Genomic DNA, 15,677 nt, shown 5'->3' on the forward strand with positions numbered 1-15,677 from the left:
GGAGTCTGACTGTCTGAGTGGAGATACGCAGCCGGCACACCCATCGCTCGATGGGCCAAAACGGTAATTTGGAACTCCGAGATAGGCCTCCAAGCCGTCAATATCATTTTAATATTTGCAGATCACATCGCAGGATAACCGCGAACACTGCATGACCTTACAGGTGTATGGACGAGGCGCCTTTTATGCTGTGCCTGCTGATCAGTGGAGTCCGACAAACTTTGAGCCCGAATAAGTGGCTCGCACCGAATACTCATATACTAAGGATGGTTCAACCAGCGCCTATGCCGCATACCCCGAAAAATAATGTTCGCTGGCCTATCACGCTATCAGAGCTAACTCTGAAGGGAATTGACTACTATCACGGGTACTATCGCAATTGCTTACTGCTAAGCACTACGGCCACCTTCATTGGTTGGATATTCTACCTGTATCGATTGCTGTCCAGGAACACGGCGGGGAAACTCCAGATAATGCTTGAAAAGCAAGAAAAAGTATGCAGAAAACCATTGGATGTTTCCATGTTCTTGTTGCTATTCTTCCTCGTGTCGCAGCGAGCGCCGATCGCAATTGCATTCTATTTGTTGCTCCCGATGCCTGTATGGATGATGGCATTGAAGCCCAAAGCGTGTGGATCCACGTCAGCATCGGTTCCCAGCAGTCAGCCTGGAGTAACTGCCCGGATGACTTCAGCGTCGCAACTGTTGTTGATTATTGTATGCGCTGAGCTGATGGTGTTTACCTTCTTTGAGCGACGTCAGATCTCGCTGTGTTTCGTAGCCTTTGGGTTTTATAACAATTGGAGAAACTTCGTGCCTAACTCCCGGGAGTTCTACACCTGGCTGGCGCTGGTCATTATCTTTGCCTGTTTCCCCCTTCTGCCTCCGTCAGTGGGTTACAAGAACTGGTATCTAGTTCTAGCTGGCATTGTGCTCATAGTCGTGAATGCTTTGTGGTGCAAGGCTGTGTCAGGAGAGGAAACACACAAAAGGCAAAGGCAAAGTAAAAGATAAGATATGGCGGAGACAGAGACACGCCAGACATTGTGGCGACATTGGCGATTTTCAATACGGAGGCGGCGGCGGCGCTGCACGCCACCAGACCGATCCTCTCTCTCACACACACATGCATACACATGTACATTCATATGCGGCAGCGGTACGGCAGGTCTCTCTCTCTCTCTCTCTTGCTCTCTTTGTGGCTAGTTTAGGCCTCAGCAGTATCGTATCGGCCGGCCCGCCTATATTCTGCTTCGGCGACTGCGTCGGCAACGGTGGCTACTCTACTCCTCAACAGCTTGGTGGATTGGATGCCAGTCGCAGTCGACAGAAAACTTTGCGACCGTTTGGTTGGTTGGTTTTGGTTCTTCAGTTCGTTTTTTGATTATTTTCGGACGGTTTTTGAAATTTCACGAAACAACGGCAAAATCATACATATAAAGCAGAAATCCATTATATAAACAAGATCTACAAAACCTTAATGCACGTACACACATGCACACGTGCAATACATATGTACATATATGTTCACGTATGTAGGTGTAGAAACAGTTACTATAAATAGCCAACGGAAATCGATAAATAAATAAAGCACTAAAGTAAAAGTTCTATCTCCTCCTCCGCACCATACACAATACACCCACACACCCACAACAAGAAAAGAAATTCTAATTGCGACTTTGCAAAAAAAAGTTTGACGGTGAAATAAATGCATACTTGAATATTTGAGTATAATGCCGATCTTCATTCATTTTTGGCTCTAACTGTGAACACGAACACACAAACACTTTGCCGCAAAAAAAAGAGCTAAAACAATTAAAATTGCTTGCACTGAGATGTTTGCGCGATGTTTATTCCTGACCTTGTTCGTGGCGGTCATGGCGGCGGCCGGCAAGAGTGACGATCAGTCCAAGGAGCGGCGACTGGAGCAGACAGTAAGTGTTTAATAAAAAGATAAAACATAACAGGCACAATGTTACAAATGTTACTACAAATGATCAGCACTTCGTAATCCCAAGAAAACACTTGAATATTCCAGGTATTAAAAGTGCCTCTTCGGCTGGGCTTGTCCAAAAGGCAGACAAAGAAGAAGCTGCCACCGATGCTGCTGCTGCTTCCATCTTCAACTACAGCTTGTGACTTCTACCACTTCTACCTAACCTGCTGCCGCCGCGCTGTCTGCCAACTTCGTCTTGGCCGGGAGTTTGCCGGACCAGGTCCGACCCGCCCCGCCCCGCACCCCCACCTCTTCTGTGTCTCTCCATCATTTTTGTTTTTGTTTCATATGCCCGACGTACGAACGAGTTTCGTTTCGTGTGGCTCGTTCAGCGAAAAGCCAGAGGAGAACAAAAGAGAACAGAAAACGGTCAGAAGCGTTTTCGAATTGGAGTTGCTGTTGGTGTTGGCCAGACCCAGGCCCAGACCCAGGCAGAGCAGAGGTTTCTTTTTGCCAATGCCACTAAGCTGCCTGATGATGACAAAGTGTGAAGAAGTATTTAAAGTGTTATTCTTGCCGTTGGGATCCCTTTTCACATCGCTCCTCATACGAGCACTCGGTGCTCTTCGTCTCCTTCTCCCGCTCGGCGAGCTTGAGAATTGTCAGTCAATAATTTTGTAGTTATCTCGGTAACAATCCTTGAGCTGTCTCCATTTATAATTTGTGGCCCTGTGCGAGAGACAGGGTGCCCCGGCCGTGGCATCAACAGCAGCCCAAGCGCAGCCCAGTGGCATAGGACACAGTGACTTGGATTCCCAATCCAGGCACGTTTTTGGGATAACGCCCTATTTATAACGAGCGGGAACGTTGTGAGTTGCTGCGGACACCGCAACTCTACATTTATACCCGATACTTAGTCAGTATGGCTCTCCTCCGGCAGACGCCGCTAATATTCAACGACACGACAAAGAGTGCGTGCGAGAGAGACAGAAAATCAGTCTGAGCGTGACGTCGGGCGCTGCGAAGCCACTGAAAATTTATATGTTCCTATTGGCTATAAAAATGATCTGATCTGATCCAGATTCAGCAATCTGATAGATATGATCATTATCTATGATTCTACGTTTTTAGTTTTCTCGTATCTTAAAAATTGTGGATGCCACAGATTTTCGTTCTTTGGAGGGGCGGAAGGGGGTGCGGCGAAATTTGGAGATATATGTGTTATAGTGAGATCTAACAGGAGTGCGGATACCAAATTTGGTTACTCTAGCCTTAATAGTCTCTGAGATTTGTGGATGCCCCAGATTTTCGTCCTTTGCGGGGGCGGAAGGGGGTGTGGCAAAATTTTGACACAAAACGGTCAAGGTCCGATATCACAGAAGTGTGGATACCAAATTTGGTTGCTCTGGCTCTTATAGGTTCTGAGATCCTTGAGCTCATATTTTGCAATTGGCAAAACCGACCATGAAACCAGTGTGTTAGAGAGAGACAGAGCGAGAAAGAATGAAATTGTATTATTAAGTCTAGCTATGATAATTATACGATCTGGTTCAGATTTTACACTCTAGAACATATAGTCATCCTCTACGATTCTGCGTTTTCAGTTTTCTCGTATCTTTAAATTTTTGGATGCCACAGATTTTCGCCCTTTGTGGGGCGGAAGTGGGCGGGGCGAAGTTTTGAGAGGGTGTGGCGAAATTGTGACACAAAACGGTCAAGGTCCGATATCACAGAAGTGTGGATACCAATTTGGTTGCTCTGGCTCTTATAGGTTCTGAGATCCTTGAACTCATATTTTGCAATTGGCAAAACCGACCATGAAACCAGTATGTTAGAGAGAGACAGAGCGAGAAAGAATGAAATTGTTTTATTGATTCTGGCTATGATAATTATACAATCTGGTTCAGATTTTACACTCTAGAACATATAGTCATCCTCCTGGCCAAAGATTTCGCATAGGCTCTTTCCGTGCGATGCTTAACTATCAGCTGCTTATACGTATTTATATCTACCGGCGACAGCTGATCGAAATTGTTCAGAAAGTCAGCGAAGAACCCTTGCCTGTGCTGCTCCAGCAGCTTTTCGTATTGAGCTAGCAACTGGAGAGCATTGCTGTGAGCAGCCATGGCCTTGTACTCCTCACTCACAGCCATGTAGCCGGTCGGCAGTGTCCCTAAATTGTTCATTGGAGGAGGCAGGCCTACCAGCACGGACATCAGTGGTGTCAGTTGTGCCTGCTCCAGCTCGTGGAGCGGTAACTGGAGGCCCTCATCATTGGCCACAAATTTGCGGGCTCCCACAGTGGAAGCGATACGGGAAACTCCTGCGCCCCAGAGCATGAAGGGTGTTTCGGTTTCATGTGGGGCGCCAGATTCATGCGAGCCTAGAAATGATAAATCCTATATTATGTGTATATTAATGAGTTTTAGCTTGCAAACCTGAGTCAGTCATGCCGTGGTCGGAGGTCAGCAAGTAGACTGTTTTCTTATCAGGAAAGACATTATCAAATTCATTGTAAATTTTCCAGAGTCATGCTCCGTAAAGTTTAGATTTTCTAGGAAAAGCGGTGTTCCCGGCTTATGGACGGAACCGGCCGTATCGAGGCTCAGCAAATGCATGAAGAAAACAACCGGTTGGTATTTGCGCAACTCATCCTTCTTTCGGTTAAGGAGAAACCGCACTTGCCTGAACACCCATTCGTCCAGCTCGTAGGTTTTGTGCTTTCCCGAGAAGTCCATATCATGAGAGTATGCATCGAAGTACATTCGGGGGTCGTTCTCGCCGGCCAGCTTTTGGAATATGTTCAGAATATCTGGAGCTCCCCAGGAATAGCTGTGACCACAGCGATTGAGCACCGTGTCAAAGTCAATGGGATTCTCCTTCCAGCATTTCAACACTGCCGATGGATCCTCGTAGAGGCCGGCTAGCAAAAGCAATGTGACCCGGTCGACTCGGTGGGCACACGCGTGCGAGATATTCCAACCAAGCCTTCGCGCATGAATATCTCCCGCAGATGCGGCACATGCCGGCAATTGTCTTCGAAAAACGAAGCGGCGCGGAGTCCATCTGTGACAATCAGAACCATACGATTCGCCGGGGCTTCCAGTCCGTATCCAATAAATGGTGTATGCGGCTTCAGGCCATTGATAACGGGGGATCGAAAGTATATCACAAATATCGAGCCCAGAAGCAGTACATGGACCACCAAGGCGTAAACAATACACATTATTTGTATTGTACAAATTTAAATCATAACTAAAATCAGCTGATGTGAAACAACGCGCTAGGGTATTTTTCGATACATTTTAATCGAGTGCAATGATAGCTATTCGATTCTTTTTGGAGACATTTTACAGAGAAGCACGTTATCGAACCTTAACGGTCAGTAAAACAAAGAAATGTTTATATATTTTATTAAAAAGGATTTTCATGATTTAGAACTAGGTCAGACTTGCCGGTAGACGATTGCAATCAGGCCCAGCAGCAGCTGTGCGACCCAGGACAGCAGAAGAATATCAGCGTAATTAACCCCATGATGGAGAAATTAATAATTGAAGCCCACATATCTTTCAAGGATCCCCGATTGCGCACCAGGAACAGGAAGTTCAGTCCCATTATGTTGCAAATGAACAATATGCAGATGAAGATTCTCTTCTCCCTCTGACGGGCATACTCGCAGTGCGTATAGAAAATGGACATGTTTAGCAGCACCGGCAGGGAGTGCTTCAACAGAACAAGACCAATGGTGATATACGGCGTATACTGCCAGAGGAAGCAGCGCCCACTGTTGGAATCAAACAGATTGTCGACCGATTCAAAAGATTCCATACCAAAGAATGAGAATAATGTATACAGGAGAACTGATTTGACCGAGTTCGTAGCGGCGAGCGATAGGCTAAGTTCCATGGTGAGCAGCTGCACGAAGACGGATTCGTATGAGGTGGAAAGCAGAGCATGGAGCGATCCCAGATTAAAGCAGATCTGGTCCAGACGCTGCTCCAGGTTCGACTCCTTGTTCGTTAGAATTGAGACAAAGGCATAGATCAAGAAAGACCAGCTGGCTAGGTATAGCAAGATGGGAATGTCGTATTCCTCTGAGTCAAAATACGCACAGATGATGGTGTTCAACAGGATCAGGGCATTACAGTACTTGGTGTGATAACTGTAACTGAAGCGCCGCTTCTTGGACCAAAATGCTCTTAGAAATACTAGCACAATGCCAGAAAGAAAAAGATACCAATTTTGGTAACCCTCTGACAGCGGAAGAAGGGGGAAACAGGCAAGGATAATGACCAACGCCAGCCAGGTGTAGAGCTCCCGGGAGTTAGGCACGAAGTTTCTCCAATTGTTATAGAATCCAAAGGCTACGAAACACAGCGAGATCAGACGTTGTTCAAAGAAGGTAAACACCATCAGCTCAGCGCATACAATAATCAACAACAGTTGCGACGCTGAAGTCAGTTACTCCAGGCTGACTGCTGGGAACCGATGCTGATGTGGACTCAAACGCTGTGGGCTTCAGTGCCATCATCCATACAGGCATCGGGAGCAACAAATAGAATGCAATTGCGATCGGCGCTCGCTGCGCCACGAGAAAGATTAGCAACAAGAACATGGAAACATCCAATGTTATTCTGCACACTTTTTCTTGCTTTTCAAGCATTATCTGGAGGTTTCCTGCCGTGTTCCTGGACAGCAATACAGGTAGAATATCCAACCGAGGAAGGTGGCCGCAGTGCTTAGCAGTAAACAATTGCGATAGTACCCGTTCCCTTCAGAGTAAGCTCCATAACGACATTGCTCCTGGCCAAAGATTCCGAATAGGCCCTTCTGGTGTGAAGATTCAATATCAGCTTCTTATATGATTTGATTTCTGCCGGCGACAGCTCATCGAAGTTTTTCAAAAAGTATGCAAAGAACCCTTGTCTGTGCTGCTCCAGCAGCTTTTCGTATTGAGCTAGCAACTGGAGAGCATTTCTGTGAGCAGCCATGGCCTCGTTCTTCTCACTCACAGCCATGTAGCCGGTCGGCAGTGTCCCAAAGTTGTTCATTGGAGGAGGCAGGCCTACCAGCGCGGACATCAGTGGTGTCAGTTGTGCCTGCTCCAGCTCGTGGAGCGGTAACTGGAACTGGCCACAAATTTGCGGGCTCCCACAGTGGAAGCGATACGGGAAACTCCTGCGCCCCAGAGCATGAAGGGTGTTTCGATTTCATGTGCTGTGCCAGAACCATGGATGCCTAAGCAGATCAATGTTTTAATGGTATTCGAATAAGTCGGTTATTTTTGTTTATCTCAAACCTGTGTCTGACATGCCGTGGTCGGAGGTCAACAAGTAAACTGTATTCTTATCCGGGAAGGTTTCCTCGAATTTCCGGTACATCTCCCAAATGCCACGCTCCGTAATGTTAAGGCTTTTTTGGAAAAGGATCGTTCCTGGTTTGTGGACATGTCCGGCCCTGTCGGAGCTCATCAAATGCAAGAAGAATACTACCGTGCTGAATGTGTTCCACTTGTTATTAATGCGATCAAGGAGTGCGCTTACTTGGCTAAACACCCATTCGTCCAGTCTGTAGGTGGCCCATCTTGCCGCTTCGTACACAGCTTCATTGAAGGGATGGAAGTGAACGCTGCCTCCGCGCTTGGTTACCTTCTTAAATACGTCCATTATGTTCGGACATCCCCAGGAAAAACTGTAGCCACTGCGATTGAGCACCGAGTCAAAGTCAATGGGATTCCCTTTCCAGCCTTTGAAAACTGCCGAAGGATCCTCGTAGAAGCCCGCTAGCAATGCTATGTGACCTGGTCGAGATTCAGTGGGAGCACGCGTGCGAGATATTCCAACCAACCCTTCGCGCATGAATATCTCCCGCAAATGCGGCACATGCCGCACGACAGCCGGCAATTGTCTTCGAAAAACGAAGCGGCACGGAGTCCATCAGTAGCAAACAGAACCAAGCGAGACGCCGGAGGATTCAAATCGAATGCAAGTAGAGGTGTCTGTGGATGTAGGCCCTTGATGACGGGCGAACGAAAGTTGATCACAAGTATCGAGCCCAGGAGAAGTACGTGGACCAGAAATGCGTAAAATATCCACATTGTGTTAAAAATGTATGCTCTCTGTATCTCTCCAAAGTTCAAGTGCGATAAGTGAGCCAAACTATTGAGTACCCAGCCTACTGTAATCGAATAGCAAGCGATAGGTATATCGATGTTGGTAACGGTTAGCCCATTGACGACCAATGGGGTACTCAAATACAGTTCACGAAAATTAAGAAACTTTAATTATTTTAGCACAGTTCAGGTGAAAGATATCGTGGAAATAATGATTGTAGAGAAAGAGGAAGGTTAAATCTACAAGAATGATTTACAAAACAATATTATTTTCCGTGTTTGAACTGAAGCTGTTCACCTGTGCCGAGAGGGGGTTAAGTGGGCTAAGTTGGTTTTTCATCTGTTAATGATAAAAATAGCTTGGGCGGCACGTTTATACACAAGTTTTCGATTTTTTTGTAATAATGCCGTGAACTGCAAAGCCATCGGAGGCAAGAGTCTGGTGGACGGCGTGGCTATTACAAAAAATGGCAAAACAATAGTTGCCTGGCATGCAGAAACAGCCTTCCCCTACGAACACTCAAAGCCGCTGCCCAAAGTTGTGGAAGCGCAAACCTCTGCGGTGATCAAGCAACTGCACTGAAGACGGCGATGCAGGGATTCAAGAGGAAGCATCCTGAAGTCGCACGCTACGAGCTGTCGAAATTGACACACACCACAAAGCACCGTTGGTTCCCACGTGCTCGCGACAAGAAGGCCAAGAAGACGCCCATGGATAGGCCATACCTGTAAACTGGGTGCATTGCATAATAAATTCGCTTACGTTTTAATCCATGCGCTGTCTCTTTATGAATACATTTAACAAATCAGAAATGGGAATATCTGCCGACGTCTGGGCCTGCTGCGGGGCTGTATTGTTTCGGTGTTGTGGAAATGTGGGCATCATGCGTGGGTCACAGGCTGCAAGTGGACAGATTTAGGCTATCATTTAGATCATTTATTCTATTGATGATTAGCTTACTCTGTGGCGGATCAATGAAGTACTTGCTGTTCAAACACTCTTCGGCTGTGGCTCGGGTATTGGGGTTGTAGATGAACAATATGTTGAGGAGATTTTTGCCCGCCTTTGCGATTGCACTGAATTTGGTTTTTAGATTGTTGTACGGCTGCTGGCTCAATGTGAAGTTTTGCACGGCCGGTAGCTCTGAAAAACCTGGCCAGATGGACTCTGATGGCGCTCCAAGCAGATCAATTATCATATCCAGCTGGGCTATCTCGGAGCTTCCAGGCAGCATTGGTTTTCCCAGTAGTAACTCGCCAAGTATGCAGCCAAACGACCACATGTCCACGGCTGTGGTATGTGTTTTGCATCCGAGTAGTAGCTCCGGGGCGCGATAGCACAGGGTCACCATTTGCGGTGTCATTGGTTTGGGGGGATTGCTATACATGCGTGCCAGGCCAAAGTCAGCTGTAAGAGCGAAAAAGATTAGCTTGGAAACTAGAAATAGCGTTCGCTTTACTTGCCTAACTTGATGCACCCATCGTCCGTCATCAACAGGTTTGAAACTTTTAAATCGCGATGGATTATATACCGATCGTGAATATATTTTAGGGCACGCAGTACCTGCAACGTAATACACTTAACCTCAGACTCGGTGAACGGTTGAGACATGTTGTCCAGCACGGAGGCTAGGTCTTGCTCACAGAAATCCATGACAAGGAATATGCTGTCCAAGCTCTTGCCCACGACAACTTCCCGCAGCCGAACGATATTTTCGTGCTTGAGTTGCTTTAGTATCATTATTTCCCGCAATCCGCTCACCGGGAGGCCATCCTTCTCCTGGTCCATGCGCACCTTCTTCAGGGCCACAACTTCGTTGTTCCGAGTGTCACGAGCTCGATCTGGGAGAAATCATGTTGGTTTATTCGGTTTGATGCGGTTTTAGGCTGACTTACAAACAATGCCATAGCTGCCTTCACCCACGCGGTTTAGCTTCTCGAACTCGGCGACGGGTCGGCAGCGTCCATACTAATTATAGAAAGAAGTATATAAAACACGAATATATTTCTTTGAGCAGTCTTCGACTGTCTGACAAATTTACCAAATTCTGCTCCGGGATCGGCATGGGGGTTCCACTGTTCTTCAGCGATATAAGAAATCCCTTGCGTGTGATGGGCGCCTGGGGATCGGGGGCCGGGTTGGCTTCCAATTCATTTGACGTCAAGCTGGACGACATTTTTACCAATTATTTTGTTTATTTTTTTTTTTTTTAAGGTTTAAGTTACCAAGCTACCCGTGAGTAGCGTGGGATTATTTGGCCGCCCGCCTTTTGAAGGTGGAAATTGCCAAGTCAAAGAATAGAAGATGTTGGAGTACTGTTTATAGCTTTACATCAATTTCGTCGATGAAGTCAATTAGTGTTTGGTACGCGCTGATGTTTTCTTTTTCAAAGAATTTGTAAATATCATTATATTTTCTTAGAGATGGGATGTTTTGCCTTGTTGTGTTGTACCACTAACCATACAGTATATAGATGTGCCAGTTCATACAACGAAAGCGTCACACACTGGCTAGCGCGTTCAGTACCCCAGAGTGACGTCATCATGAGAGAGAGCGCGCAGAGAGAACATCTTTGCATGTGTTAGTACACACGCAATATGTTTCGACAAAAATATGTGATTGTATGCTTTTTCAGATTTTTTTGAACTCTCTCAGGTCTGGTTCTGTTTTGCCACCAGCATGTTTTAGTGTATGGGTGCACATGCATTCTCACGTACTTTGCGTGTGTGTGTTTAGTATTGCTGGCCGCTAGAACTGAAATTTGAGTTTGGTTCTTGTTTTAGGTCTTTTGATGGACTGACCTACCGCCACAAAATAAACGAGGGGGAACGTTGTGAGTTGCTGCGGACACCGCAACTCTACGGTTATACCCGATACTAAGTCAGTATGGCTCTCCTCCGGCAGACGCCTCTAATATTAAACGACTCGACAAAGAGTGCGTGCGAGAGAGACAGAAAATCAGTCTGAGCGTGACGTCGGGCGCTGCGTAGCCACTGCAAATTGATTTGTTCCTATTGGCTATAAAAATGATCTGATCTCATCCAGATTCAGCAATCTGATAGATATGGTCATTATCTATGATTCTGCGTTTTTAGTTTTTTCGAATGTGCAATATTGTGGATGCAACAGATTTTCGTCCTTTGTGGGGGCGGAAGGGAGTGGGGCGAAATTTTGAGATATACGTTTTATAGTGAGATCTAACAGGAGTGCGGATACCAAATTTGGTTACTCTAGCCTTAATATTCTCTGAGATTTGTGAATATCCCCAGATTTTCATCCTTTGCGGGGGCGGAAGGGGGTGTGGCGAAATTTTGAAACAAACTCGTCTCGGTCCGATATATTAGGAGTGTGGATACCAAATTTGGTTGCTCTAGCTTTTATAGTCTCTGAGATCTAGGCGCTAATGTTTTACTCTAAGCAAAGCCGGCTATGCTACGTGTGTGTTAGAGAGAGACAGGGCGAGAAAAAATGAAATTGTTTTCTTGATTCTGGCTATAATAATTATACGATCTGGTTCAGATTTTGCACTCTTGAAGATATAGTCATCTTCTACGATTCTGCGTTTTTAGTTTTCCCGTATCGTCGAAATTGTGGATGCCACAGATTTTCGCCCTTTGTGGGGGCGGAAAAGGGCGGGGCAAAGTTTTGAAATATTCTTGTAGCAGTGACATATCACAGAAGTCTTTAGACTTCACCGGATTGAATGACAGGTTTAGCCTATTGCATTTTTCTTCGAACTCATCTATACTGTCTTCCAGCACCCGTTTCGCAATGGATACGTCTTTATGATTATTTTTTTTATACCGGGTTTATACCCGGCATTCTTGATGGAAAAAAACGAGTTTAACCCACTTAACCCCCCTCTATTTATGCACATTCTAAGTTAAACCACGGAAAATAGCACAGTTTGGAGTGTATTTCGTACCCACTGGTCTACAATAGGTTAAACTATGGATAAAATCGACTAGATAATTCGATAGCTTTTAAGAACATCCAGGGGAAAGAACAAAAATTGCGCGCCAATTAAATGAATTTTCAAATGTGTTCTTTGAAGTTTGCTTCAATTTTACCGCATGTTAAATAATGAAAAACCATGTCGTAGTTTCGTAATAGTTACTAATTCAAGCAAAAACAAAACGGTTAGAAAATTGAGCACGATTCAAGAAAGTGAAATTGCACCAGTTTAAAGAAATTTCGTTAGAGATTCAAATGCATGCTTTAAGCATTAAACGAGGGGAACGTTGTGAGTTGCTGCGGACACCGCAACTCTACAGTTATACCCGATACTAAGTCAGTATGGCTCTCTCCGGCAGACGCCGCTAATATTGAACGACACGACAAAGACTGCGTGCGAGAGAGACAGAAAATCAGTCTGAGCGTGACGTCGGTGGCTGCGTAGCCACTGCAAATTGATTTGTTCCTATTGGCTATAAAAATGATCTGATCTGATCCAGATTCAGCAATCTGATAGATATGGTCATTATCTATGATTCTGCGTTTTTAGTTTTCTCGAATGTGCAATATTGTGGATGCAACAGATTTTCGTCCTTTGTGGGGGCGGAAGGGGGTGCGGCGAAATTTTGAGATACACGTTTTATAGTAAGATCTAACAGGAGTGCGGATACCAAATTACTCTAGCCTTAATAGTCTCTGAGATTTGTGAATATCCCCAGATTTTCATCCTTTTCGGGGGCGGAAGGGGGTGTGGCGAAATTTTGAAACAAACTCGTCTCGGTCCGATATATTAGGAGTGTGGATACCAAATTTGGTTGCTCTAGCTTTTATAGTCTCTGAGATCTAGGCGCTAATGTTTTACTCTAAGCAAAGCCGGATTTGCTACGTGTGTGTTAGAGAGAGACAGAGCGAGAAAGAATGAAATTGTTTTCTTGATTCTGGCTATAATAATTATACGATCTGATTCAGATTTTGCACTCTAGAACATTTAGTCATCTTCTACGATTCTGCGTTTTTAGTTTCTCGTATCGTCGAAATTGTGGATGCCACAGATTTTCGCCCTTTGTGGGGGGCGGGGCAAAGTTTTGAAATATTCTTGTAGCAGTGACATATCACAGAAGTCTGGATCCAAAACATCGTTGCTCTCGCTCTTATAGTGTTATAGCACTAGGCGCTGAAGGAGACGGACAGACGGACAGACGGACGGACGGACAGACGGACAAACGGACAGACAGACATGGCTCAATCGACTCGGCTATTGATGCTGATCAAGAATATATATACTTTATGGGGTCGGAAACGATTCCTTCTGGACGTTACACACATCCACTTTTACCACAAATCTAATATACCCCAATACTCATTTTGAGTATCGGGTATAAAAACTAAAAACACTTTACTCAAACACTTTTTTGGTTCTGCTCATCTAAAGACACTTTTGCTGTGAGCGCTTGACCAAAGTGTCAAGTTTTTGGAAAACCAAAAACGCAGAATCGTAGAAGATGACTGTATCTTCTAGAGTGCAAAATCTGAACCAGATCGTATAATTATTATAGCCAGCATCAAGAAAACAATTTCATTTTTTCTCGCCCTGTCTCTCTCTAACACACACGTAGCATAGCCGGCTTTGCTTAGAGTAAAACATTAGCGCCTATATCTCAGAGACTATAAAAGCTAGAGCAACCAAATTTGGTATCCACACTCCTAATATATCGGACCAAGACGAGTTTTTTTCAAAATTTCGCCACACCCCCTTCCGCCCCCGCAAAGGATGAAAATCTGGGGATATTCACAAATCTCAGAGACTATTAGGGCTAGAGCAACCAAATTTGGTATCCGCACTCCTGTTAGATCTCACTTTAAAACGTATATCTCAAAATTTCGCCCCACCCCCTTCCGCCCCCACAAAGGACGAAAATCTGTTGCATCCACAATATTGAGGATACGAGAAAACTAAAAACGCAGAATCATAGATAATGACCATATCTATCAGATTGCTGAATCTGGATCAGATCAGATCAGTTTTATAGCCAATAGGAACAAATCAATTTGCAGTGGCTACGCAGCGCCCGACGTCACGCTCAGACTGATTTTCTGTCTCTCTCGCACGCAGTCTTTGTCGTGTCGTTTAATATTCGCGGCGTCTGCCGGAGGAGAGCCATACTGACTTTGTATCGGGTATAACTGTAGAGTTGCGGTGTCCGCTGCAACTCACAACGTTCCCCCTCGTTTTAAACAGGTTTATTATAAATTATAAAAATTATGCAAACGCCGTCGGTTCTCGACTTTTTTGTTTATTATAACTAAAACAATGATGTATCTAAATATACAATATAAGAAAAAATATATATATACTTAAATAAATTTGCATAAATATATATATTTCTTTCTATAAATAGAGGATATGCCTTAAGATTCTTAACATATACACGAAAAAAAATCTAAAAACACTTTACTCAGACACTTTTTTGGTTCTGCTCATCTAAAGACACTTTTGCTGTGAGCGCTTGACCAAAGTGTCTTTCTAAGTTGTTATTGTAAGACACGATCGTGTGTCGGGCTCACCCGAAAACCCGAAACACATAACACAAGCGAAGAGACAAAAAGTGTTCTGCTCAGTGAGAGACCGTGTCTTCGTGGTCTTTTTCGGTTTTGTCAGTGACGAGACAGCAAAGGGAAAAAGTGTTGACCGTCGTTTGCGAGCTATGCTTAAGAATGTTCATATATGTATGTAACTACATATATATACGTAAATAGATACATACTATGTACTAAAGTCGCCGCTCAAATTGGCTCCCGATTGAAGATCGGTACCCAGGGAACACCACGAGGAGGCCATTATATATTAAATGGGGTCAAAAATTAATCTGACCTTTGAGTCGACTTGATATGACTTAATTTCAAGACTTTTAAGTAATTAAGTCACATCCATGTTCCCCGCCTAAAATTAAATGTGTTAGATATATGTACATACATATAAATGAAAATAAACGAGGTGGAACGTTGTGAGTTGCTGCGGACACCGCAACTCTACAGTTATACCCGATACTAAGTCAGTATGGCTCTCTCCGGCAGACGCCGCTAATATTGAACGACACTACAAAGAGTGCGTGCGAGAGAGACAGAAAATCAGTCTGAGCGTGACGTCGGTGGCTGCGTAGCCACTGCAAATTGATTTGTTCCTATTGGCTATAAAAATGATCTGATCTGATCCAGATTCAGCAATCTGATAGATATGGTCATTATCTATGATTCTGCGTTTTTAGTTTTCTCGAATGTGCAATATTGTGGATGCAACAGATTTTCGTCCTTTGTGGGGGCGGAAGGGGGTGGGGCGAAATTTTGAGATACACGTTTTATAGTAAGATCTAACAGAAGTGCGGATACCAAATTTGGTTACTCTAGCCTTAATAGTCTCTGAGATTTGTGGATGCCCCAGATTTTCGTCCTTTGCGTGGGCGGAAGGGGGTGTGGCGAAATTTGGACACGAAACGGTCAAGGTCCGATATCACAGGAGGGTGGATACAAAATTTGGTTGCTCTGGCTCTTAAAGGTTCTGAGATCCTTGAACTCATATTTTGCAATTGGCAAAACCTAGCATGAAACCTGTGTGTTAGAGAGAGACAGAGCGAGAAAGAATGAAATTGTTTTCTTGATTCTGGCTATAATAATTAT

At 44.7% G+C, this 15,677-nt stretch overlaps 3 protein-coding genes and 2 pseudogenes across 3 annotated transcripts; 2 read left to right on the forward strand and 3 right to left on the reverse strand.

The window, feature by feature from the left end:
- Window positions 1-1,286: 1,286 nt before the first annotated feature.
- LOC117189489 lies at window positions 1,287-2,860 on the forward strand. The gene is made up of 2 exons (XM_033394626.1): window positions 1,287-1,933; window positions 2,038-2,860. Exons 1-2 carry the CDS (start codon window positions 1,835-1,837, stop codon window positions 2,614-2,616), a joined length of 678 nt encoding a protein of 225 aa, XP_033250517.1. The 5' UTR covers window positions 1,287-1,834; the 3' UTR covers window positions 2,617-2,860.
- Window positions 2,861-3,806: 946 nt separating this feature from the next.
- Window positions 3,807-8,287, reverse strand: LOC108158452 (annotated as a pseudogene).
- LOC117190434 (GPI ethanolamine phosphate transferase 1-like) lies at window positions 3,853-5,161 on the reverse strand. Its single transcript, XM_033395513.1, has 5 exons — window positions 4,900-5,161; window positions 4,566-4,831; window positions 4,374-4,419; window positions 3,948-4,318; window positions 3,853-3,873 (listed from the first exon to the last, which is right to left on the reverse strand). Exons 1-5 carry the CDS (start codon window positions 5,159-5,161, stop codon window positions 3,853-3,855), a joined length of 966 nt encoding a protein of 321 aa, XP_033251404.1.
- Window positions 8,288-8,378: 91 nt separating the features above from the next.
- On the forward strand, window positions 8,379-8,860 carry LOC117189490 (annotated as a pseudogene).
- Window positions 8,812-10,400, reverse strand: LOC117189486 (cyclin-dependent kinase 10-like). Its single transcript, XM_033394625.1, has 5 exons — window positions 10,090-10,400; window positions 9,944-10,016; window positions 9,512-9,889; window positions 9,009-9,455; window positions 8,812-8,947 (listed from the first exon to the last, which is right to left on the reverse strand). The coding sequence occupies exons 1-5, from the start codon at window positions 10,222-10,224 to the stop codon at window positions 8,814-8,816; spliced, it is 1,167 nt and encodes a 388-aa protein (XP_033250516.1). The 5' UTR covers window positions 10,225-10,400; the 3' UTR covers window positions 8,812-8,813.
- Window positions 10,401-15,677: the final 5,277 nt, after the last annotated feature.

The sequence above is a fragment of the Drosophila miranda genome (genome assembly GCF_003369915.1).
Source record: "Drosophila miranda strain MSH22 chromosome Y unlocalized genomic scaffold, D.miranda_PacBio2.1 Contig_Y1_pilon, whole genome shotgun sequence".
NCBI classification, from domain to species: domain Eukaryota; kingdom Metazoa; phylum Arthropoda; class Insecta; order Diptera; family Drosophilidae; genus Drosophila; species Drosophila miranda.